At 36.0% G+C, this 27,683-nt stretch overlaps 1 protein-coding gene across 1 annotated transcript in view; it reads right to left on the reverse strand.

Moving 5' to 3' along the window:
• LOC114480064 (ATP-binding cassette sub-family A member 1) overlaps positions 1-27,683 on the reverse strand; it is a 243,088-nt gene that overhangs the window by 127,486 nt on the left and 87,919 nt on the right. The window contains exons 22-29 of the mRNA XM_028473858.1: positions 26,893-27,030; positions 19,093-19,316; positions 16,642-16,717; positions 12,820-13,022; positions 10,773-10,821; positions 9,370-9,477; positions 9,185-9,217; positions 5,303-5,442 (exon numbers count right to left, since the gene is read on the reverse strand). Of these exons, the coding sequence (XP_028329659.1) occupies positions 5,303-5,442; positions 9,185-9,217; positions 9,370-9,477; positions 10,773-10,821; positions 12,820-13,022; positions 16,642-16,717; positions 19,093-19,316; positions 26,893-27,030 (971 nt within the window). The remainder of the gene's footprint in view (positions 1-5,302; positions 5,443-9,184; positions 9,218-9,369; positions 9,478-10,772; positions 10,822-12,819; positions 13,023-16,641; positions 16,718-19,092; positions 19,317-26,892; positions 27,031-27,683) is intronic.

Genomic DNA, 27,683 nt, shown 5'->3' on the forward strand with positions numbered 1-27,683 from the left:
ACGAATAGGGAAATCATTAGTTCAATTCATCTGGTTGATCCCTAAGCATATAGATTTTCCCTGGGTTCTCTGATTTCCTCCCTCTGTCTAAAAACATGCATTAATTGGAGTTGTATATACAGCTGGCCTGGAGTAATACTGAATTGGTATAGTGCTGCAAAATGAATGGATAATAACAAATAGGCCAATTTGCTGTCATTTGTCAATCCATTTTCTCTTACTTTATGCACTATACGCGCTATAAAGGAACTACCTGTACTTATTGTCTTGCGCCTTAATGGGAACACGCAATCACTGCTACTGTGCACTCAGAAATGCTCCTGTGATTTAGTTTTGTTCTTTCACTGAAGGAGTCAACAACATTATCTGGACATGGAAAAAAAAAGCATATGGATAAAATGATTTGGAGGAAAAAATGCTCAATGATAAGGTTCGGTGAGAGCTACATTTTTTAAATGAAAAGCCTTTTTTTTTGGTTAAAATGACTAAACAGGCGCCAATTAGAATTATGACAACATTTGTGACACCTAGAGGTGTACATAAGGCCTTACTGTACGGATAATGCAATACAACTCAGAAATCAACTTTCCCGAGTTTGATATTTGTTTGTTTATTTATTTATTTCATTCAACACATTAAAACAAATGCATTTCTAGTCCAGATTGAAAAAAAGAAGAAAAGTTGAATGAAAAGGAGCAGAGAGATGTAAAACTTGTAACATCTGCCCCCTCCATAAAAAGGAATTTACATTAAACAAAGGCAAACTTCAAAGCAGTCATCACATCTCATTTGAAACAACATTACAGTCACACTGCAATCTCATATTTTTTCACCATAATACACAAAATACACAATCTTGATAATTTGAGTTCTCAATTTGGGTTTTGCGAATATTCCTCATAAGGTATAATTACTGTCTCTGGGTAAGATTTTTAAATGAGCTTTGTACATGTTTTTATTTTAATATTGTATTAAACCAAATTATGACATTTTAATAATATTTGCTGTATAAATATTGGGTTTGTATGTTCCCTGTATCCGCTTCCACTAATAATTCTCAGTGCTCGTTTCTGTGACAGAAAAATTGGATTTGTGTATGATTTATAAGCACTTCCCCCACACTTTAATACAATAAGTCAGATAGGGAACAACCAGTGAGTTATACAAAATATACAAAGACTTATTTTAAATCAGTGACTGCTTTACCTTAAAATAGCCATAATTACGCATAATCAATATGCGATTTCCATGATAACTTGTCATTTATCATAACACCCAAAAACTTGTGGTTGAATTCCTTCAATAAATAAAGGATCTCAGTCTTCAAAGTGTTCCATGTCGAATTATCTCCAAAACATGGCCGACCGAGAAGGTATTTACAATGAAAACATCAATGTTGGTGTGATTTCTGGCCTTCTAATGTACGTTTTTACAAGTAAAAGGTTGGAAAATGCAGAATTCCAAGTTGCCTTGAACGCAGCATTGCTGCTCCTCAAGGTATAAATATGATTTTTCCAATTTAGAAAAATCCTTGGATTTCGCAACCCAAATACAAATGTTATGGATTTTATTTGTGTTATTTAGACCAGTGATTCTCAACTGGTGGGTCGGGCCCCAAAAGTAGGTCAGAGACTTGTACTGGGTGGTCAAAAATAAATACACACTTAATTTGGTCTTGTCTTTTTATTTTGAAAGAACATTTTCTTTTGCTGAGAAATACATGTTGCACAGGAACATGTATAGATTTATGTTTAAAAAAAGATTACATATGTGTTTTCAACAGCTATTTAAAAAAAAAAAGAAATTTGGTTGGTTGATGCGAGTATCTATGTTTTGATGTGCCACAGTTATTTAAAGTTACAAGCAATTTCTGGTTAATTCCAATAAATAATTCCCATCAAAGTTGATATTTTTCTCAAGTTCTCATGTAAATTTACCGGAATTTTTTTCCGAAAAGTTTCACATGTCATATTCACAGAACCCAGACATGAAATGAGATCAAAAGCAATAGAGAATCCTTCAACTACTCCACCTCCACCCACCCAGTAACCACTTCTCTCCATTTCTCTCATCAACCGGACTCGCCTGCCTCCCCCAACTTCCAGGCCCATAAATCACTCCTTTTGTGTTCCCTGCTATAATCTCCTTTATATTGGCCAAACTGTCTGTATTGTAGGAGATTACCTTACTACACAATCATATCTGCTGACAATGGGGGGGGGTAAGAGGTGTGCTCATGCTGACAACATGTCCCTACTCGTATCCGTCCATTCTGTTTCCCATCCTACACTAAAGAGGAACATATTATAATGACAGTGACAAATGAGCTAAAGGTCCCACTGCAAATTAAAGGAACTACTCTGATTTAGTCATGTTGACACCTAAAGGTCTATTCTTTGGACCCCCACTGTACCCCCACATTTTGTTTTATTTATCTGAATAATATCCACTGTGATCCAAGAAGTGTATTATCATTAGCACCAAAGTATATAGTCAACTTAAATATGTAAATCCTTGTTTCAATCAGAAATAAAATCAGTTAAAATTGACCAAAAATAGCAGAAAAGCTGATGAAATGGGATTTTAAAATTGGTTTAAAGTTGCAAATTAGACTGGCCAAAGGCGGACAAAAAAAGTGGTTAAAAAAAAGGTTCAAAGTGTCAATATTGGCTTAAAAGTGGCAAAAAAAAAAGTAGGAACAATGGGTTTAAACTGGCAAATAATGGGCATGACAAATTGTGAATGTTGTTAAACTGGGGGAAAAAAATTGGCATGAAATATGATGAAGAGGTTAAAGGTGACAATAATGGGTCACCATACATGGCATTAGGTGGGAAAAGTGGTAGAAAAGGTTTATAAGTGCTGAAAATGTCTTGAAAGTGGGAAAAAGATGTGGAGAAAAGGCATCGACGTTTGATGGAGAAGTGGCAGAAATGGGAGTTATGTCAAACATTTCATTGAAAGCAGCAAAAATGTGGCAAGAACAAGTGATGGAAATAGGTTAAAATATGGCAAGATGGGTGTTGTTGCAGAAAAAGAGGAAAAATATGCAAAAATGGGTTCAAATTGTTTAAAAAATATTCTTGTTTTTTGTTTCTTGAAGGCATCTGGCGACCCCCTCCCAGTGTCACACAACCCCAAGAATGAGAATCCCTGTCATAACCTACGTCATCTCTGCCATTTAAAAAAACAACGTGATTGGAAAACGAAGTAAAGAAGCAGGAAGTTGGACCAAACTTGCAAAAGGGCAAATTTTGTTTTGCTAGCAAAAAATTTCCTAATCACTAAAATTGGTTTTGACTTGGTTAAATTACTTATAGTCATTGGTTTTGACTTGCCAAATTAAGTTTTCGTGGCACAAAATAACATAGACATAAACTTAATAAGCTAATGGCAGTCTGTCATCGGCGTAATTGTTATGCAAACACAGCTAATACACAGCTAATGAAAAGACATGATTAACATGCGGTAAAGTGAAGGAAAAACTAATTATGGGTGTCACTTTGGCTTTCTCGTGCCAATCACACTGATCAGGTAACAAAGATGGTGGCAGCTTAAGAGAGGATAACACTTCTCATGAACACACGCTGCACTCACGGAGAAATGGCTTTGTGGCTACACGAGGTGCGACATCCCGTCAATATGCAAAGGTGTGACAAGAATTTAAAGTGATCTGATTCTCGTGCGTTTTCTTATCGCAGAAACAACTCGTTAACTGGAATCTACAACTATAGTTGCATCTCATGGCGGCTTCTTTTGAAATGATTTGAAGAGACAGGTTTGGTGGAAAACAGGTTAGCGATGCTACATTTCAGGTGTTTCATCCCCTTCTGTGCACATTTCCTTTGTTGGCTTTAGGTTTGGTCAACTTAATTCAACCCTGTCAGACAAAACCAAGGGTTTAATCCTTAGTAATTTTATGTTTTGTCTTCCTCCGGGTTGGGGTAAATTTTGATTGTAATTGTTAATCAATTACAACGATGGCGTAATTATCATTTTTATTGTAGTTTTTAAAAAAAAATCGGTTGCTGTCGTCATCATAATTGCATTGTAATTTAGTTTAGATGATTGACTTTTGTAATTGTAATTGCCATGAAAATTCCATAAGAATTGTCAATTACAATTTAACAATAAACTGGGGAACCCTGTTACAGTTCAATGTACATTTCTATGTAGTGAACAATCATTAAAATATGTTTCATATCAAGCTTTCCCACATTTTACTATTTAAAAAGATGTGAAATCGAGGGCTACATTGACACAAAAAAAGGCTCAGACGCCAACACCAAAAATATTAAAACCTATATTTTCATTGATTAAGAAGCCTAACAAGGTAATCAATAGATAAGAAATACATTAGATGATAGGCATTTGTTTTTTAGTGTATTTTAACACTGATTTAGGACTTGTTATCATAAGAGATGCTAACAGAAAGCTAACGCAAGAGCAAGGTTAACTTTTATTAGGTTGGTTATTTCAGGCTCACTAATTGTGATTAGTAATTGAGAACAAAATTGTAATTGACTTTCTTAGGATAAGAAATATTTGTACATGAATTGTAATTGGAAAAAAACAGTAATTGTAATTAAATTGTAATCGAACATTGGTAATTGAAAAAATAAGTGTAACTGAAAAATGTAATTGACCTGAACCCTGGTGAAATATTACATACTTTTACCTTTTTTTTTTGCATACTTTACTCATTTATTTAAATGAAATATGTTTTATTTTGCACTATTTATCAATGTTTTGCCATTTACCATTTACTTCATCAATTAATGCCACCATTATTTATCGAAAGTATTTTGTTTTTATGCTAATGCCATCCATGTTAGTTGAATCATTTTACCTTAGTTATAATGTCATTGCCATTCATAGGACTGTTAAAATGTACCTTTCTTAAAGATGAATAACGTCTGATAATCTTTTTCTTGGGTTTGTTGACACCGTCAACAAATATTTACATTTCGTAACAACGCTTTTGTAATAATTTCACCGTTAAAGCTTTATTTTGTGATATAAGTGGGAATATTTTTCAAATCCTGCACTTCACACCTTTGGACATTCATAGATGACATCCAGAGTAGATTTAGTTTTTAACAGCTAACGTTTACCCAACTATTGACTTCATCAAGACGAATGGCTTCTCCCCGCAGATTAAAAATTAGCTCACTTTATCAAATGTGCCATTACCTGATTTCGAAAGCCAACATGTATTTCACAGAATTCTACCTTGATCCTCCCTCGCAGCCCCAACCAGTACAAACCCTTCAATTCATCAATATGACAGACAGACCATTACCTGGGCAATGAGTCCCTTGCGGCTCCTCCGGGCGTGGTGGAAGCGCTTGATGAAGAGCGCCAGGAACTGCCTTCTGATCAGCTTCCACCCAGTGATGACCGCTGAGCCCCTTCCACTCACAACCGTGTTCTTGCTTAAATCTGGTGTAGAGATTAGACCAGACTGTTATTTATCATCCATGCATATTGAAAATAGCTGCTGAGCGTGCTTCTTGCTGGACTAATGGGCTGATAAAATATAACTTGAGTGTTAACCTGGCAGCGGCACTCGCTCATTTCTCAGGGTAGCAACAGGCGTGATTTGGGTAATGGTTTGTGGTGGATGGGGGATGTCGATACTTTCCATGAAAATATCTCAGTAATCAATATGAAAATGACACTAATTACGGCAGGCAGAATTTACAGAAGGAAGTGATCAGTCGAGCTCGATGAGCTTACTGAATGGATCAGCAGAACCAAAGTGTGGGCAAGGCTTTATCAGCACATCTGCATCTAATCCAGGAGAAACTCCAGTTTCTTGAACCAGTTCCACACAGAATATACATTCTAAGTAGTAAAATACCTTTCAATCAGGCAAGGAGGACCTGTCAATCATCAGAGATGCTTACATCTAGAGGTGGAGCTAAGAGAACAAGTTCTGATTAACTACGACCACGTTCTCAGCCGTATTGGTTAAGGAAGCGGGCTTGAAATCTGAGGTCTAGGGTTCAAATCTCAACTGGGCCATCACTATGGGACTAACTTTAAAGTAACAAAAGGGGCGGAGCTAATTACTGTAACGTGATAAATTGGAGGAACCAAATGCTGCAATGTAACAAAGGGGTGGAGCTAACTAATGTAACATAACAAAAAGGGAGGAGTCCATTGCTGTAATGTAACAAAAAGGGAGGAGTCAATCACTGTAACACAAGGGGCTGAGCTAATTATTGTAACGTAACAAAAGGGGAGGAGCTAATTACTGTAACGTGATAAAGGAGAAGAGTCAAATGCTGTGATGTAACAAAAGGGGCGGGGCAAACTACTGTAGTGCAACAAAAGAGGAGGAATCAATTGTTGTAATGTAAAAGGGGCGGAGCTCATTACTGTAACATAACAAAAGAGGAGCTAACTACTGTAACGTAACAAAAGGGGAGGAGTCAAGTACTGTAACGCAACACAAGGGGCGGAGCTATTAATTGCAACGTAACACAAGGGGAGGAGTTAATTACTGTAACGCAACAAAAGGGGCAGAGTTAATTACTGCAACTGTAATTTTTTTGTGCGTTATTTTTGGCGGTGAATTAAAGTGAAAGGGCGTGGCATGATGATGAGAGCCAATGAGATGCAATCCCTGTGTTGGGAGTTAGACATTATTTGTAGTAGAACTGACACAATTGAATATTTTGAATGCTGCTAAGACACTGGAATATTGTTTATTATTCTTCAATATCTGTAAAATAGTCTCTAAAATATAAAACTTCACGTTTTTAAAATCTATAGTTAAGTCGACTAAGAGATTCACATTAAAATGGATTTTTTGTACAACATAAAATAATGTGAATTTTGTTAGGGAAGGCAATATGAAAAAGGAAAGCTGTGCGAGAGATAAACATTAATTGCTGCCTTACAAGATTTCTTGGTTTGTCCCTAAGGAGTGACCACACATCGACTTCCTCCTAGCCGGAGGGGCCTGGGGGGTTTCACATGGTGGCTAATTCAAACAGTGACCTACACTGAATAGAATGCCAACGGGAGGTTATTTTTGCACAGTTTGTCAATTTTCCTTAACTTTTTAAAAAACTTTCAATTTTGTTTTAACTACTCTTTGGATGGACACATTTTATCTAATATAGGACGTCCAACACAGTTTTATAACTGGGGGTACGGGACGGCACTACAAGGGGTACTTGAGAGAGAGTAAAATTAACAAATGAAAGCAATAAAAATATGGGGTTTTATAAGGTTTATTTTTTAGTTAACAATGATAATAATACTAAACACTATCAGCAACTCATAAAACAAAAACTAAAACATACAAAACAAGAGAAAACCATAACAAATGATAAAAAGAGCAGACAAACGACAACAAAGTGACACCAAAAACATGTTTACTAAGAAAAAAAAAATACTATTACCAACAAAACGACGACAAAAAAAAAGATGACCACAAAATACACAAAAATAACAGAGAAACATACAAAACGACATAATAAAACGACACCAAAAACACACACACAGAGATAGAATAATTTAGATACCAACAACAACACAAACACAATCAGAAAAAAGTACACTGAATAATAAAAAGAACAGAAAAACAACAACAAAACACACAAAATGATCTTGATTAGAACATGAACTGAAAAGTCAAGGTTCAGTCTTGGTCCCACACAAGGAGCTAGTGACAGGAAATGATAAAAACTATAGAAAAAAAATCCATTCAGGCACTAAATACTGTTTCATTCGACTTATTTACAAAATGAGATTCTTGAAAATCTGTGTTATCACTATTTATTCCATCATTATGTTCTATAGTTGTTTTTTTCTGAGCAAATCGTTTGTTGCTGGACATAAGGGTGTACGTGTGCTAGAGCCAAAAAAGGTTGCTAACCACTGGGTAAGGATGGAGGAGAGAACTGTATTTTTTTTTCTTGGACGAGGCACAACGAAGCCTTTCAAAGATTGCACAGCACCCGGTGACACTAATCCGAATAAGCAGGTATAGAAGACGGATGGATGATGGCATCAGTACAAGCGCGACCTTGATACAGAAGTGCCAGCACTCTGCGACGACTGCTGCTAGTCTGTCATTAAAATAAACAGCCAGAGTTTGACAACTTTGCTGTTGAATTCAAGACACTTCATTTCTAAAGACTTGATTCTATACATATGTACTGTATATAGAAGCTCATTGCATTCTCATAAAAAAAAAGTTTAGGTTTTGTTGGATTGATGAGATAGAAATAAGTAAATAAAAAAAGTCTGGCTCTGTTTTTCTGTTTTTATTGGAAACGTTCTTTGGTTTTTCGGAGTTGATGAAATAAGTTTTGATAGGAAATATTTTTTTCAGTTTATCCTCTTGTAAAATGATCTCATCAAAAAACAATAAAAACTCATCTCATCAATTTAGAAAAACCGAAAAATATTTCTGATAAAGATTACCTCATCAAATAAAAAAAAAAATATTTCTGATAAAAGATTACCTCATCAATTAGTAAAAAAATATTTCCTATAAAAATGTATTTCATCAATTCAGAAAAAACAAAAATATTTCCAATAAAAAATTACCTCATCAATTCAGAAAAAAAAAAAATATTTACAATAAAAAATATTTTATCAATTCAGAAAAACACAAAAATATATTTGATAAAAGATTATCTCAGTGATAAAAAAAGACTAAAATATTTCCTATGAAAACTTCTCAATTGAGAAAAAAACAAAAAATATTCCTATAAAAAATATCTCATCAATTCAGAAAAAAAAAAAACAAAAAAAATCTTATAAAAACTTCTTATCAATTAAAAAAAAAAATACAACAAAAAAAATACAAAAATATATTTGATAAAGATTATCTCAATAATATTAAAAAAAAACAAACAAATTTTTCCGATAAAAACTTCTCATCGATTCAGAAAAAAAAAAATAATAATTCCAATAAAAACAGAAAAACGGGGCCATTTCTTTTTATTTTATTATTTTTATCTCATCAATTCAGAAAAAACTAAAAATATTTCCAACAGAAAAACTGGGTCATCTTTTTTTAATGTACTTAATTTTATGTCATCAATTCAGAAAAAAACAAAACTCTTTTTTCTTCAGTGAAGGCAATAATACTACTAATACTTGACAGATTGTGGGTAAAGAAACTAGGACAGTTCTTAAAATGACAAAATCCACCACTTACCTTCCACTTTATTGTTGAACTTTTCCTTTAAATCTAAAGTAGAAATAGATAAAAACAACAAACGAGCAGGAGTTTGTTAGATTTTTGGAAAAGTTTGTATGGCTCTCATTAATGGATGAATGCATTCCTAATGGTCTTCCAAGATTCCTTTTTAACAAATAAGATGGTGCACATTTACAACTTGCCATTCATTTCATTGGTTTTCTCTGCTTTAGTATGGAGGCTGGCGATGCTGTTCCGTTTAGATTCGCGGGAGCTTCTCCTGCAGTCCCGCTCCAACAGATCCTTTGTTGCTGTGGGAATACCAATAAGATATGTTGTTTTGGCCTGACCCAATTTAAGGTTATAAATAAGAAAAGCTACCTTCCCTACAGAATGCCTTATTATTCCTTATAAAAAGGCACAAACACAGGTGTTGGGTGGAAAAAAGTAAGAAACTGCTTTTGAGTTTAAACTGAAAGATACAACTGCTGAAAACTCTTGATAAATACAAAAAAAATAAGGATTATCTGCCAAGGTCAGTCAATGACAGGGACAACTTGAATGCATTAAATTTAAATATTTCCAAAGGGCTTTCACAGTGAGAATACATTACAGGGTGATACAGTGTAAAGAAATGAGATGCTACGTTATATGTGAAGTGTTTGTGTACAGGTATGTAAATATGTGTATGCACTTGTATAACCTGATGTGTATGTGTATGGATATACTGTATGTAAAACCCTGTAAATAACCTTTTATAAAATGTATAACATGTTCTACATATATTTTACTATACTTATTGTTTTGCACAGCACAAATGTTTCTATTTTCAATATGTATTTATTTTCGTGTGTACAGTACATTGTTCTACGTCACACTTTCTTTATCAATGCAAACTTGTTTCCCGTGCCAATAAAGCTGTTTGAATTCAATTGTTAACCCGTTCCCTCACACAGCTTTTGACAATTACAAATCTTTAAATAACAGTGAAATACATTGACCATCTAAAAATTCAATACATTATAATTAATAGTCACAGTTTCAACTCAATGTTGTAAATTCACACACATCCATGTCTAGATATTTATTCATTCCTTTCTGGAGGTAAAAATATTTACAATTCTTTTGTGTACAAAACAAAAACACACAAATACACTTGCCAGACACAGCCATATAAAATAATTGGTCTGAACAATCTTTTTTGTTCTTTGAGAAAAGTTAGAAACATCACCACTTAATGACTTTAGTACACATAAATAAAATGTGAGAGGAACGGCTGATTAACTGTCATATTTGGTCATTATCCAAATATCTAAAAAAAAAAAAAAAAATTCAAGAATAAAAAGTAAAAACTAACCACAGAGGTGAACATTTTTATTTTTTTGACTTGACAATAAGTCACAAACCAAGTCCAGATATATATCAGCGCGGCAAAATTACTATACAGTTCCATTCAAATGTTCTAACCAGATTATATATATATATATATATGTGTGTGTGTGTGTGTGTGTGTGAATGCCTGCTGACATTTCAAATATCAGGTTTTTTGGGGGGGACTAAAATACCCTACACACCTTATTAGCATGCATGCATGCAATGCTCTTACTTGTTATTTCTGCATCCACACCACTATCTTCAGCCACTTTCAGAAAAATCTGCAAAATAAACAAACAGCTCATGTGCATGAAATATGCATGAGTGAGTTTGAACAGTTTGTATGGTTGTTGTGTTTTTTTTTTTTTTTGGCGTTATGTTATAAGCACAGGCTGCATAATGATAGGAACACACTGTACTGCTGTGGGTAAATAACAGTGTCGGTATGGTTTTACATTTCTAATTTGTTTTTGTCCAGGATAAATATGTCTTCAGACTAAGTAATAAGAATTACTGATCAATGATTTTATGTGTATTTTCAAATCTCACTGGGTCTCATAACACCTCAAGGTCGTTGGACTTCAATAAAGAATATTTTAACAATTCCTGTAAAGCTGACTTCAAACAAAAACACTGAAAGGATAATAAAACTATATTATATATCAGGGTAACATACACAAACCAGTGGCCACCGCTGCCCACCTCATGACCGTGTAGAAATTAGTGCCCGACTAATGTTTTTTTGATGCATCAACATGATGCAAGCAGCTGAAATATGTTGCACGCACATTTTAAGTCAGATTTAAGTTTCTTTGTAGAGGATTTTTCTTAATTCTACTGCAGTTGCTACAATTCCAGGCAACGTGTTTCAGTATTAAACCGCCCAAACTCGCTAAAACTAGCTAAAATCACCTTGACTTCAGTCAGGTACGGCCTGCTTCCATTTGGTTTTACAAAATCTCTCAAAATAAATGTTGATGGTTTCGTATGGAGGAGGATTTGTTTGTTTGTTTTTTAAAAAAAATTTAAACATAGAAAAATGTTTCATTCAAAAAACACCTTTTTTTAAAAAAAAACAAAAACAAAAAAGTGTTTGAATGCAAATAAATATTTGACAAACACTTTTTTTTCCCTGTGAAAGGTTTTTCAAGTGAATTATTTTGATTGAAGCAACTTTTTTTTATTCAAAGTTTTAAAGTTAACTTCAGCACAAGTTTCAATTGTGAATTTCTGAAGGGAAAGTTCTAAAGTTAAAGTTCAAAAGTTCTAAAGTAAAATTTCTAAAGTTCAGTTCCAATTAAATTTTATTAATATAGCGCAATAATCATCTCAATACGCTTAACAAAATACAAAGTTCATAGTAAGAAAGAAAGAACCCAACAAGAGTGGTTAAGGACGCTGGGCTTGTAATCGGAGGGTTGCCGGTTCAAGCCTCACCTGGGCCATCACTGTGGGATGTTGAGCAAGTCCCTTAACCCCGAACTGCTCCCCAGGCGCCGCAAAATGGCTGCCCACTGCTCCTCAGGGATGGGTTAAATGCAGAGGACAAATTCCATTGATGTAATAACGTTACATGGCCAATTAAAGGCGAAAGCCCCAATTTTAAAATTTTTAAATGTAAAAAAAAAAAGTTCAAGTTCTTGAGGTAAAGTTCTGAGGTTATATTCCAAAGTTGAAGTGAGTTGAATTGATAAAAAAAAAAAAAAAACACATTGTTTTCATTGTGCAAAATAGATTTGGGATTTGAAATTCAATTAAGCAGGTTTATTTTAGGTATTCTATATAGACGGGTCATTGTTTTACGCCTCAGACAAAGAGAGTATACAGAATGTGAAGAAACCACAGGGATAAATTATAAAAACACAAATTTAGCTTGATAGTTTAGCAGATAAACACTTGATAGTTTTGATATTTAGTCTCACAGTAAAATTGACTTTACTTAGTTTTGTACAAACCCAGTTGTGCCAATCTCAGTTTTTATAACGCAATCTATTTGTATTGGCTTTCTCCATAGACATCAAACTATCTTATTAGGAGGCTTACCAAAAATGAAAAGTGGAAAATGCAATTACTTACTTAATTCCCCAACAATGTTGAGTAAAGATTTGCAACTCAAGTCAGAAAACTTTTAATTACTGTACATTGGAAAGTAGAAACATAACCTGTGAAGTGTTTGTTTGTTACTTTATGAGAAGAAAACAACAAGAGTCCATGAAGTATCCAAGCGTTATGTTTTATATAATATGTGCAGGCTTGGATGTGGAAGGCGTAGTTCTTACCTCCTCCAGCGTTGTGTCAGATATACCGTAGCTGGTCAGGCCGAGGTCAGCCATGGCGAGGTCGAGTTGTTGAAAGAGCAAAGCAAAGGTTCCATCTCTGGCACCGCTGTAAGGCAAGACGTAGGTGATCTCTTGACCAATGCTCTCCAAGAAGACGGCGTGAGGGATGTGGCGGCGCACGAGTTGACCCAAGGCTGTCAAATCTAGCGGACGATAGTGGACATAATCACTCGCTCAACACACTTCAAAGAAAACAGTAAGTTTTTTTTCTTTTTCAATCCCCACGTGTACATATGTATAAATATATACATTGTTGTTTTAGTTGCTAACTGTGTATAAAACACAAACACAGAATGAGATATACATTTTTTCAGATACAAGGTGGACTGGGACTAAAATGAAGTCATGGCATTTTGTGTCCAGACCAGCCATGATCACTGGACACCATGAAGAAGCTGTTATTCATTTGAATTATTATTCCCCTAGAAAAAGATAAAACCTTTTTAGACTCCTTTTTTACCTATTTCCTATGACCATTTTTCCATTTCCTTTGACCCATTTTTGTCCTTTTCCAAAAAAGTTCTGACACTTTTTTTCAGATTTTAGCTACCTTTTGCCAATAAATATCCCTTTCTTCCTATTCCCAAGTTCATTTTGACATGTTAATCCAATTTCTGTCCTTTCTTGAATTTATTTGGTCACTTTTCATCCAAACAAGCTAACGTTTGCCCAATAAATATCACTTGTTTGCTTTTTCCCAACATTTTACCTCTTTTTGTTCCACATTTTGCCCCTTTTCATTCTCGTTTGCCACATTTTGCCCATTTAAGCTATACCCTTTCCCATTCCATACCACCTGGTTCCTCTTTATTTGCCATTTTTTGGCCAGTCTTGACTGCTTTTGGCCCATTTTAGTCAATTTTCACTCTTTTCTTGCCACTTTTGGAACATTTTTGTCCACCTGTTAACGTGTCTTCCTCCACTTGCTCGTCAAAAAAAACCAAACAAAAAAAAAAAAAAAAAACGTAGCGGACCGGACTGGCTTACTTCAGGTGGATAATCAACCGGGACGATGCCTGGTTTGCCAGATGGCCAGTCCATCCCTGGATACAAGCTCAGTGCACTGATTTCTCCTCGTTTCAGAGTCTGCAGCTCGGTTTTTGTCAGATTCAAACTGGCCGGTGTTGCAGAACACACAGCATCCATTATTGATCCCGAACCTCTCATACATAATTACTGCAGCTTAACAACCGCTGGCTCTGTGCTTTATGAAGAAGCAAATGGATCGGCTTTTACACATCAAACTGAATTATTCGTGAAACAGTCAGATGGCTGCTGTGCATTAGTAACGACATCCGTTGGAAGTGACAACACTTTGATGGGGATTTTTCTTTAAATTTTACTTAGCTGCCAAATGGATATATGACGTAAAGGACTATTATGTGTAACAATCCCACTGTTAAAGTGGCTTCTATCTGAGCGTGTCTCTCACGGGCACCTTTAGTTCCATGATCAAGGCTGAGAATGATCAAATGCAATCAAACAAGCACCATTATTGTCACGCTGCGCAGAAGCCCTGCATATTCCTGTTGTTCACCACTATTTCTATATGACGGGAGATTACAACTAGTCACTACAAACACACAACGTAACTGGTAATGATGTCCAATTCAGAGTGACGCCTTTATTGTCTTTGAATAATGAAAATTCAAACTGCTGCAGTAGAAGAGAGGAACAAACAAGAATGATGGAGGTAAGGTCACAGAAAAATCACAATCTAGTGATTCCGAGGAGGCGGTTCCAAGATGGCTACGATCACATGGTGCTGATGCGGGCAAGGTTCAACAACAAAAGTGTCATTAAGCTATAGTGACTCCAGGTGCTCTAAGTAACCAACTAAAGAACAAATAATGATACATTTAATAGAAGCTGTCATAAAACATATCGCCACTTCATAAATCACGGAGGGGCAACTTTTATCACAGCGTGAGCCACAAAAAATGTGATTGTCTGACCTAAGGGCCACATTATCAAAATTCATGTTAGCATTGAGAATAATGACCAAACTGAGCATCAAGAAAGAACAAAAGGGTTTTTGTGTGTTTTTATGAATCTATATTTTTGTTTTTATTTTTTGCAGAGTTCTCTTATTTTATGTTATTTGTTAATTATTTGTATACTTTCTTCTCACTGTATGTATTTTGTCGATTGTGGAATTTTTTGTTTCATTTTATGTGCTTTTTTTTAAGTCATTGTGTGCGTTTTTGGTTTCGGTTTTTTGTCTAATTTTTTACAAGTTTTTGGATACATTTTGTGTATTTTAGCTGTCGTTTTGTGTTCTTGGAGTCCTATTTGTTGTTAATTTATAAATATTAATCTTATTTTGTGTGTTTATGGGGTAATTTTGTCTGTTTTTGGAGTCATTTGGCAACTTTTTGTTGTCATTTGTATCTAATTTTTTATCTGTTTTTGGAGTCAATTTTTGTCTTTCTTCCTTGTCGTTTTCTTGTATCTTTCTCTTATTTTGTGCATCTTTGGAGCCATGTTTTGTGTTATTGTTGTCCTGTTGTGTAGTTTTTCTGTCATTCCGTGTGTTTTTGGAGTCATTTTGTGCATGAACCACCAGCTACTCATGTCTGCAATACATTTAAAAAAAAAAAAAAAAGCATTTTGCTGCCAGTTGTTATATAATACATATATAACCAAAACATACAAAAAACAAAAAATAAATCTGCAGCAAATGGTGACATAATGTGAAGTAGGTGGTCACTAGATATGAAGAATTGATCTCACTGGCTTTGTTGTTTGCTTTTGTTCAGAGGCTTCGTCTGGTTGCCGCTAAACCTGTTATTCTGCCACTTGCACCATTGTTGATTGAGCATATTTCCTCAGATCATGATGATTACTCCTTAAATCATTGGTCAACACCACACAGGAACTGGGCAAGCTTCCTAGACTGGTGACAGGTTTGCACAGCAGACCAGAAAATACCCTAAAGACACCTGCATCAAACTGATGTCTTACATTGTGCTGATTTTTATGGTGTGAAAATAGAGTGCGATGTGATATGAAAACTACGGTGGCCCTGAAGGGAAAAGCACGAATGCAAAAGGGAGAACTCACACAAAAGAAGAAAAAAAAAAACGTAAAAGACAAACCTCAAACGCAAAAACAAAACAAATGCAAAAAAGAAAACACAAACGCAAACACAAAAAACAAAACACGAACACAAAAAATAAAATACAAACAAAAAACAAAACACGAACACAAAAAATAAAATGCAAACACAAAAGCAAAAACAAAACACGAACACAAAAAATAAAATTCAAACAAAAAACAAAACACAACACAAAAAAATAAAATGCAAACACAAAAGCAAAAACAAAACACAAACACAAAGGACAAAACACGAACGTATAAAAACAAAAAAGAAACGCAAACACAAAAGACAAAACAGGAACGCAAAAAATGAATCGCAAACACAGAAGACAAAACACAAAAGCAAAAGAAAAAGCAAACACAAAAGACAAAACCCACACACAAACAAAACTGGAAGAATAAGGCGGGGTGGGGGTGGGTCACATGAGCCATTGCTGATTGGACGAGGCAGCTGTCATTCAGCTTTTGAACCAGGAGATATTGGACAACGGCGCCATTTGACCTTGTGTTTTGTCTTTCCTTTTTTGCGTTCCCGTTCTGCCTTTTGTGTTAGCATCTTCTTTTTTTGGTTATTCTTTCTTTTGCATTCGTGCTTTGCACTTCCGGGCCACCGTAGAAAACCATGACAACCTTTTGCTGGATTTCCTGTGATGTGAAACGTACCTGAGGGATCAGAGTTGCTCCAGCTCAGACTGCCGATGCCATCATCTGGACTGCTGCTCAGAGGACATTCTGTCTCCTGTTAATCAGAATTGGATTAGAAAGGCTTTATCGCGTCTCGCCACTTAGAATGATGAGCGCTGCCTCTTTGACAACTCCTGTCAGGCATTAATCAAAGACTTTGGCAGAAGTTTGTCCTTAATTGCTCTAAATAACGCTCTCTGCAGACACCAACAGGTAAAGCTGTTATTGATGATGAAATGTGTGCGCACTGACAACACTCGCTTAGTGAACATCGTGCTTTAATTCAAATAAAAGGCTGGGTAAACTTCATCTTTTAAAAAGAACTTCGTGACATTTAATAAATGGGAGTTTAATTGCTTAAAATGAGATCAGGGCAATTAAACTTTCCAGCTCAGTTTTCCTTGTTATAAACGCTGTGTAACTGCAGAAATCCTCCAATTAATTACTAAAGTGTCATCCAGGAAAAAGGGCACTCTGCTCGGTGCGTAAAGGTGTTTGGATGCCTATTTATTTATTTCACAACAAATGACTGCGCTCACCTCGAAGAGCTCTGCAGATAAATGGTAATCGCTATCGCCCTGCTGGCATTAGTGCATCTTGTTCATTCGCTCCTATTGATTAAAACTAAGTGTGTGCGGCATCATTGGCGAGCAAAAGCCAGAATCACCTTTCTCCCATGTGACAATTAGTATCATCCAGCACGTAGGCGTTTGCCAATTCCCATGCTGGGAAAGACTAAACAAGGATCGTTATTGGTGGGGGGTGCGGGGGGGAACGGGTTATGAGCAGTCGAGAGCAATGCTAAATGAACTAGCAAGAGGTTAGTGTTGGGCCAAAAGTGCCTGCAGCTCAAGTCAGTTACTGGCGGTTGATGTAGATCACGTGTCAAACCCAAGGCCTGAGGGCCAAATCCGGGCCATTATAGCGCCTAATTCGACCCCACGAGAGAGAGCGAAAATGACAGAGAAAATCTGAAACAGTGCATTTAAGTTCCCAAATAATTCAGTTGTAGTTAATTTATTCAGACAAAAGTTTTTTCAGGAAAAAGTACTTTGATCTACTGACATGTTTCGACTGCCAGTCTTCTTCAGAGGCGTCTGCTGATCGCTTTGATGTTTCCTTGACTTCTGCGTAATAGTTCCAGCAAGTTCTTTTTGTCCTTTTTTTTTTTTTTTTTAAATAATATGTTAATGCTTCCTTTATTCAGGAAATGTATTTAAGTTATTCAAGGAAACAAAGCAATTAGCAGACGCCTCTGAAGAAGACTGGCAGAGTTGACAGTCGAAACACGTCAGAAGATCAAGTACATTTCCTGAAAAGTGTCTGTCTGAATAAATGAAACCTTAAAGTATCATTCAGTTGTAAATAGACCCTCCAAATAGTCACATGATTGAAGAACTCTGTTTTATTCATAATCCTGACATTTTCATTAAAATTATTCCACAACATTTTTCTACTTAAGATAAAAAAAAAATTCACAAAAATCAAGGACATTTAAGTGCAGGTCTTGCAAGGACTGACATCGGTCACTTACTGCATGGTGCCATACATTATTTACATATAATTTAATACTGGGACACATTAAGGTTGGAACGGCTCCTTTTCCATCAACTATAATCTGTGTCCCACCATATGAAACTGCTCCGATTTGGCCCCTGAACTAAACTGAGTTTGACACCCTGACGTAGAGGTATTATAAAATGACTTGGAGGTCATAATGGCTGATAAATACATGCACATGTGTGTGCACATTTTGACCACTTATAAAACCTTTCCTCCCCTTTTTCACCTATTTTCATACATGTTGACCCATTATTGTCCCTTTTTAACCTCTCTTCACCATAATGCAAGCTTATTTTTTATTTCCAGTTCAGCCACATTCATGATTTGTCATTATTTGCCAGTTAAAACTAACTGTTCCAATATTGACACTATGAACCCTTTTTACCACTTTTTCTGTCCGTTTTTGGCCACTCTAATTTGCAGCTTTTAACCAATTTCTGTGGTTTTTAAAATCCCATTTCACCACTTTTTCTGGGGGTCTTTCTGGAACCTTTATTTTGGGGGTCACTGGCTGAAAAGATTGAGAACCACTGGACGAGGCAAATGTACATTAACATGGCCAGCAACATACACACTTCCACAAGTGCAAAGAAAAACTGGTAGTGAGTTATTTGATGAACCAGTTGTGGTTTCACTTTCAAATGTGACTTTGTGGAATAATAATAATATGTTGAATATTTTTGCACATTTATTTCACAAAGAGGTGGTCAATTGTTTTCTAAGCTTTGAAAATCAAAGCCACTCTTGAGAAAAACTGTTTAAAAGTTTAGACAAAGCAACCCCGAACTTCATGTCCGGCTACACAAAATGTTTCACTCTGAAATCTATAAAGGCACACAACAGATACACAACATATACTGTACGTACCGTTTGACCACCTTTGGCCTGAGTGCTTATGATGCCATCACGCTGAGATGTCATCTTTGCTGATCCTTCTCTGACCAGCGTGAGGTAATACCCGCTGCCAAAGCATTTCTTCAGGAACAGCGACGAACCGCAGCAACGCATTCGGCCGTGGGAGATGATGGCAATTCGATCACCCAAGATATCGGCCTCATCCATGTGGTGCGTGGACAGAATGATGGTTCGACCTAAGATGGAAGGAAACGGAATAAATAGTGTCACCTGACCAGGGGTGGAGCAGCGATTGTAAAAGTGAAGGTATTTACTAAAAACAAGATAAAGCTGTTATTAAGTCAGTGATACTCAATATGTGGCTCTTTGTTATAATTTTAATGATTATTCCCCTTGACAAACTTAAAAGAGGGAAACCTTTTTTTTTTTAAACCCTTTTTCCTTTTTTCTTTGGTCATTTTGCAACTTCCATTTTTGCCCCTTTTCCAAAAAAATGTACACTTTGTTTCAGATTTCAGCTTCACTTTGCAAAAAAATATCCTTTTTTCCAAATGTTTGTTCATTTTGGCAACTTTTTGCCACTTTTCATCCAAATAAGCTACATTTTGCCCAAGGAATACCTCTTGTTTATTTTTTCCTCTACATTTTGCCTCTTTTTGTTCAACATTTTTGCTTTTTTTCACTATTGTTTGCCACATTTTGCTCATTTAAGCTACATTTTGCCATTACATACCAATTGATTACTCTTTTTAGTCAATTTGTGCCACTCTTGACTGTTTTTGGCTTATTTTAAACAATTTTCACTCTTTTCTTGTCACTTTTGGACCAGTTTTTGCCACATGCTACTCATTTTTTTGTCACTTTACTCATCCCTGTAAACTCTGTTTACTTTCTTAGAACGGCAGCTTTGTCAAATGGCTGGCTGTGATTGGCTTGATCACCATTCAATCAATCTAACAGGACCCAATACGTTTTCAACAATGAATCCTTCTGTAAAAAGTGCAGGTGTCGCATCCCCCGCGGGTGAGACGCACCTGCACCTGAGCGGGCAATTATTTTTCAAAACTACACCGGATCAGAGTCGTGTGAAGAACAAAAAAAGTTCAAAAATGAAGAAAGCTGGCAACATTTATTTGTGCTACTTGTTTATTTTCATAACTGCTGATGTTAAATGGCCTTGCACCAAAAAAGACAGCGCGGATCAAAGCTGTTCAAATTAGGCCAGAATAACAATCAGACTCTGCATGAGTCACTTTTTACTGCTGACACCTTGTTTTTCAGTCCTGCCTATCGAATGGCAACAAAGCAAACTCCAGAGTGGTGCATTGGCTTGAATCTTGGATATAATTAAACTTGCACTGCAAGTCTTTCTTTCCAATGATTCTTTTCTTTAAAAAAAAAAAAAAAAAAAAGGACATTGTTTCCTTCTGCTCTCACTTGTTTCTTTTACAATTCCTTTGATTCAAATGGCTTTAAACTTGAAAAAAAAAAAAAAACACAAAAAAACCCAGCACTAACAACTAAGGCAGCTTTTCTGATCTTTTCACATCACGCTGTATCAGATAACACACATTCATTATCACGTACCCCCGGAAATCAGAGAAACGACTAGATCTGTCGCAAAGTCACAGCGTGGGCTCGTTTCTACAGTCGGCGTGATAGGATGACTTCAGATGGCTGCGAAACTTTGATCCTGGTACGTTTAGAATTAGGAAAAATTTAACCTCGTGCTTTTACCTAATCACTTTGAAACTCAATGTGATTTCTTACAAATTGTCTAATACAAAGACCATTAAATGAACTACATTGTATTTTCTCCCTGTTATGTGTATTTTTCAATCATATTGACCTCTGTACACGCAAAGGCACAAAATGAAAAGAGTCTTCTAAACTATCAAAGAGATGTGAACAATTAGGATATGCATTTGGGAATTTGGAAAGTAAAAACATTATTGTTAAATCCCATTAGAATCTAAACATATTATTACACGCCAAATAATTAGACCTGTACAGGTAATTAAAAGAAAAAACGTCAGCTTTCCATAAGCCTTAAGTTGTTGCCAACTTTTTCAGTGATTTCAAAACAAATTCTTTGTGGGGGGAAAATAAACACACACAAAAATAAATAAATAAATAAAAACAGGTAAACAGCTTTTGAATTGATAAGTTAATTATCCAGAAAAAAGACCCTTTTGTAAATCGTTTTCCAGTGAGGAAACATCAGAAATATAATGATTGTTTAAAAAAAAGACAAAAGAAAGAAAGAAATAAAGAAAGGAAAACTAGACCAACTGCATTTCTTGTAAAAAATGCAAGTGATGATGATGCAAAAACTGAAAATGCCACATCAAAAGACCCGGCAGCCAATTAGGAGTGAGACCTGTGACATCAAAGGAACTGATTGACTAAATATGGGGGACGAATGACTGGACACATGAGAATAATAACATACTACATGCTATACATCCTCACTAATCAAGCCCTTTGTAACTCAACCCCTGGAACATGTTTTTCACTCACAGAAGATCAAATAATATGCAAGACAATCAAAGTGTAATAATAAAGATGTTTAAAATGTGTAACTGAAATCTGACAGAGAAGCAGCCAATCAGATGTCACTTTCTATAAGTGTATAAACACATGTCCCGCCTTCGTGGATTATTTAGAAGACACTTTCTAGTTTATTGTCCTGGTTCTAAAGTGTTTCTTCTTAGCTCTCTCCTTTTTGATTTCCAATTTAGGATTTTAAAAAAAAAATGAAGAAACAGTAAAATTGTGTCAATAAATACATTGAAAAAATATTTATTTTGTAAATTGGAAAAAAAAAAATATATTTTGTGAATTAAAGTGAAAAAAAAAAACATTTTGAAAGCAACTATACAAATGGAACTGAATTAGCTCAAATCATTGCAGATTCAGGTCTCAAGTCATGTTTTTATGACGAAACAACCAATTCCACTCCCTAAAATTTGGAAAACTAATTTTCGTTTCTAAAAGTCTGATTGATTGTGAAAAGCAATAAAACTCAAAGACATTTGCAAACACACGGCTCACATTTTCACACGATAAACCTTGAGCAGTGTTGGGCACAGAGGTTTTATATGGACACAATGAAACCTGGATTCTCACAAGTGACATTATCCCAAGGACACCTCTAAAGGTCTTTAACTGCAGCCCCAATGAAGCCATTTGACATGGTCAACCAGCCGTGCCCTGTCACCATTTCTCCCATGTCATCTCTTCTCTACTCCGTCACTCGCTGAGGGGCTAAATCAAACTTTCAGCTTTGTGCCATGCCCAGTCAGTCTAACAACACATTCAATAAGTTTAGTGAATTCCCGGGAACGGCGACACCTAAAAATGACTTCTTTTTTTTTTTTTTTATTCCTGAGGATTTGTTTTTGTTTACAAGGAAGGAGGAAAACATCAAAAACCACTGGATCTTTTGTGAGTTGGGAGATAAATGATTGTCTTTGGACTGCGGATGGACCACAAAGGTATTCTGATTTATAGTGCGTTGTGGGGCATTACAGCACAAAGAAATACATCAAATGGAGTTGTGTGTATTGGTTAAATTGCTCCTCGTACTTGAACCGCATAGGGTAAAGTACGGCTGGGAGTCTTGGTACTGAGATTTACCTTTAGTACCTCTAAATCACGTTGATAGGAATGGATTACACCACAATTCAAGGTATATATTATAAACATCTGTTCGCATGAATTATGGAGGCAAACTGAAATTAAACTGTAGTTTATGACAGTGTTTCCAGAAGAATGCCATTTAAAATTACTATAATGATTTTTTTTTTTTTTTTTTTCCGAAAATATTCGGTAGTCTGAAGTTTCAGGTATTTTAGTTTGGAAGGGTGCTTCAAAATGACAACGGTGCTGTTTGTCAATTTTATTTAAGGTTTCTTGGTCAGATTTCTCACATGTTGCAGTATTAGATTAAATGCACTACTGTTATTACATATATAAAGTTGTTTATTTACAGCAAGAACACACAACTCTGAACGCCCAATGATAAATCCATTAATAATAACTTTTATCATCAAAAAAAATTGATTGTCTGATCTGAACATTTTCTTGTGTATTCTTGTTGGGATTTTGTATTTTTGTTTGCTTATTTTTGCGTATTCTTGTTCTTGTGTGTGTGTTTTTTTTTTGTCATTTTGTGTATTTTTCTGAAATAGCTGTTGTTTGGAGGGTTATAGTGAATTTTTAGTGTAGGTTTGTGTGTCATTGGAGTTATTTTTGTTGCCATTTTGTGCAATTTTATGAGTAATCTTTGTAGGTTCATGAAGTTATTTTTTGTCTTTCTATTGATGTTTTGTATCTTTTCCAAGAAAATGTGTGTATTTTTGCTGTCCTTTAGTATTTTTGTTGCCCTGTCATTTTGTCTATTCTTGTTCTTGTGTGTTTTTGGAATCATTTTGTGTATTTTTCTGTAATAGCTGTTGTTTGGAATAATTTTGTGTGTTTTTAGTTTAGGTGTCTTTGTTATTGGTGTCATTTTTGTGTTTTTTTTGACGTGTGTGTTTTTGGAGTGTACTTTGTCATTTTGTGCAGTTCTGGAGTTTTTTTTTGGGCCTTTTAATGTTCATTTTGTGTGTTTCTAAAGTCATAATGTTGTTATTTTGAGTATTTTTGTTGTCCTTTTGTGTATTTTTCTCTAACAGCTGTTGTTTGGAGTCATTTTGTGTATCTTTTGTGTAGGTGTAGGTGTTATTTTTTGTTTTTGGTGCCTTTTTTTGTGTTTTGGGGGTCATTTTTGTTATTTCGCGCAGTTTTAGAGTCATATTGTGCATTTCAGTGTTCAGTTTGGGTATTTTTAAAGTAATTTTGTGTGTTTTTAGTTTAGGTGTCTTTGTTATTGGTGTCATTTTTGTGTTTTTGTTGACATTGTGTGTGTTTTTGGAGTGTACTTTGTCATTTTGTGCAGTTCTGGAGTTTTTTTGGGGCCTTTTAATGTTCATTTTGTGTGTTTCTAAAGTCATAATGTTCTTATTTTGAGTATTTTTGTTGTCCTTTTGTGTAATTTTCTCTAACAGCTGTTGTTTGGAGTCATTTTGTGTATCTTTAGTGTAGGTTTAGGTGTTATTTTTTTGTTTTTGGTGCCTTTTTTTGTGTTTTGTGCAGTTTTAGAGTCATATTGTGCATTTCAGTGTTCAGTTTGGGTATTTTTAAAGTAATTTTGTGTGTTTCTATTGCTGTTTTGTATCTTTTTGGATTTATTTTGTGCATTTACTTTGGGGGGGAGGACGCCCAAATTAGATTGAAGGCTTCATGTGGCCCCCTCAAGGACCATTTTATAGCATAACAAGGAGGGTGATTTAAAAGACATCAATTTTTAGTAATAGATAACCATTAAAAATTTACAAGAGTCTTCATTTTTAAATATTCACCTTGTCTGTGCAAGTCCTAATTAAAAATGACAAGGGACATTAACACCCACCTTAAATGCAGAAATTAAACACCAAGATGTCGCCCACCTTTTTAGCACTTTAATCTACATTCCCATCGTCATTAGATTATAGATTAAGTGTCGAAGGCTTTGTCTTCTTGTGTGAAGACAAATGGCACCATCACAATCCAAATAAGCCCCCACTGACTTAAATCTAAACAACACCCACTCGGGGGGGAAGCGGTCAAGCTGTCTTTGTGAAGAATACGCTCACTTAATTAGCTCCAAAGAACCACAGTATTAGGTCCAATTTTGAGGCTTCAGCTTTTTCATACAAATAGACTGTCTGTAAGCTCTTCCTCCCCTCTCTTTAATGACAAATCTCAGCAATGTTGCAGCGCAAATAAGACCGCAGAGGCACAAAACACCACTCATTTAAGTAGGAGCATTGTGGGAGCTCTCATTATACCAGTTATCTCCAGCTCCCAATTAAAGTAAAAGGACTTGATTAGAGAGGGAGCGAAGGAGGAGCAAATGACGGAGGGCCGAGTGTCACTCAATGCACATTAAACATTTAGACATCTGTTGAGACGTTGTGTTATATACTGTCCTTGCCCTGAAAACCACTGAGTACAAAAACCAGGGAGTGATGTCTGACTGAGCTGGCAGACAATTAGGGACTCTATTAAAGTGCAATGTCAATTCAAGTTTCTTGGACTGATTTTTTCGGCATTTGGATGTCATTCCGCAGCCAATTCATCCACTACCATCTCTCCATCATTGTTAAGTGATGGAGACTAAGGGTGTGTTCACACCAACGAATCCTAGAGCTGTTAAAATGCTCTAGGATTACTTGAATAGTTAGCACGCAAACAGAGTCTAGAGTGGATCAAACTGGGAGATTCTACAGTAATTGTTTCTGCCTGTCTCGGAGCATTTCCAATCGAAGCCTAGGTGTGCTGAGAACGCAAGCAAGCGGACTAAAAACGGCAAGTATTGAAGACGTGGGTGGGTGGGTAAAACCCCCAAAAGTATGGCAATTTGTTGCTGCTCCAGTGTTGAATGTTGTGAAGAAACAAAAGCGCACTCTTAAGCGCTCGCTTTAACCCATATTTGAGAATGTCCCCTTAGGGTCATTGTTTCTATGCCAAGAGAAATCTCTACTCCAGTAAGTGCCTCGTCAAGTGGTTAGCTCATTACACTGCACCAAAGACTGTTTGGAGCGGATCAGAAGTTGCGCTCTGAACGCAAACCGAGCTAAACCGAGGTGATTGAAATAATCAGCTGTCCTCTGCCGATTGGGACCAAGTCCGGGACTAAATCTCATCTCATCTTGTCCCTTGCCTTACTTGGAACAATCAAAACCCCATCATTTAAACATTGTTCTTCAGTTTTTAGTGCTGGGTCATATTTTGAAGATGTTAATAGGCTGTTGAGTGGGAACAATATGGTGTAAAGCAGGGAAGCCCACACTTTTTCCGACTTGTGATCTACTTTTAAAACGACAGCGTCATTGTCAAGATCTACCATTGTGGACAAAACCAAAACCAGAAATAAGGTTTTGCAAAGGCAAGCATGAATACCACTTGACATTTCCTTTCCAAATAACAATAGTTCTAGTGCTAGTAATGCCTCCTTAAACCTTTATATTAGAGTCAATGCCAAGTCACACACACACACACACACACACACACACACACACACACACACACACACACACCTCACAACTAAACACCTTTAATGTTGTCTAACTCTGTGGAGTCTGGCACAATACAAATATGATGAGATTCAAAACTTTAAAAAGATTTCCCCTTGATTATATTCAAATTGGCTTACAGGAATAGCTGTTTCGCTGCCATACTTGGTAAGCACGGAATTATAGCGATGCCTTCAAGAACAGTTATTGGTGAGTTACTGTCAGATTCTGTACACTGAGTCTAGAAGCTAAGCTTAAATATTGTTGGGGGGGTCATAGCCCCACTGCTGGACTCTGACCTGTAGGTGAAAGGCACCAGAAGAACAAGGGACTCAGAGAGTGGAAGAGGTCTTTTGCATCCAGAGCAGACTGCTGCTAAGGAAGCAAAGAACCTCGATCGAGCTTGTAGCTTTACATGTATCAGGCTTATTGATTTTGTGTTAATTAAATCTAATCATCTCTGTGAGGTGATGAAAGAAAGTCATTGACTCATGTCCAGGTCATTGGAAACACCAGCTGACATTGCCCAAGCTATTTATTTGCTATATTGTCGTGAACCCTCACCTTGTTAAGTTTGAATATTAAACTTCTCATCTGTTACTTCTACTGTACTTTTATTGATGAAATATTGAACTTTTAATGAACCTACAAGTTAAAGCAGTAGTTGGCCTCAGGGACCTCACAGTTTTGAGGCTTACCACCGTCTCCTTACCTTGTTTGTACTTCAACAACAGTTCCCAGATACCCCTGCGTGAATATGGGTCAACCCCAGCAGTGGGTTCATCCAGGATGACAATTTTGCTGCCGCCAACGAAAGCTATGGCAACCGACAGCTTCCTCTGCATGCCACCTGAAAAGCACATCACTGGGTTATCTCAGTGCAGGGCATGATAAGGTTGTCTTCCTACATGACGAAAAGCGAAATTCACCAATACCAATTAACCTTCCTGACATTACGAACAAATCTGTCAGTGTTTGCGTTTTCACTTGTAAAATAGAAACGGGAAGTAATCACGGAATAAATATGCCAAGATGTACCTGAGCATATTTCATTGTCTGTGCATGCTATGAAGTGATTGATGACAAGGAGACAGATAAGGATTTGGAGCATAATTCCTGCTCTTTGCAAGCTCTTCAAAATGCATCCAATGTAGTGCTAATGTGGTGGAAATGTCAGCATAGATCAACCTTGAAAGTCATATTTCAGTGATTTTTGCTCACAAGCAGTCCCTGACTGGGGACAATTTATCAAGTCGGATTTGCTTATGCCCGTAGACAATGAATTACAACCTGTGACACTGAAGCACAGTGCGTGTGTATGTACATCCTGAATAGAAGGAATAATCTACTGTTGATGCACCCTTGAGGGGGAAACGCACACATATTCAGGGGTGGAGCAGCAACTTTAAAGGTGAGACGGTTCTAAGGGTATTTCCTTAAATTAATTTACTAAAACTATGACACTGTTATTAAGTCAGTGATACTCAACATGTGGCTCTTTAT

This window comes from Gouania willdenowi, chromosome 18 (genome assembly GCF_900634775.1).
Source record: "Gouania willdenowi chromosome 18, fGouWil2.1, whole genome shotgun sequence".
Classification (NCBI taxonomy): Eukaryota; Metazoa; Chordata; class Actinopteri; order Blenniiformes; family Gobiesocidae; genus Gouania; species Gouania willdenowi.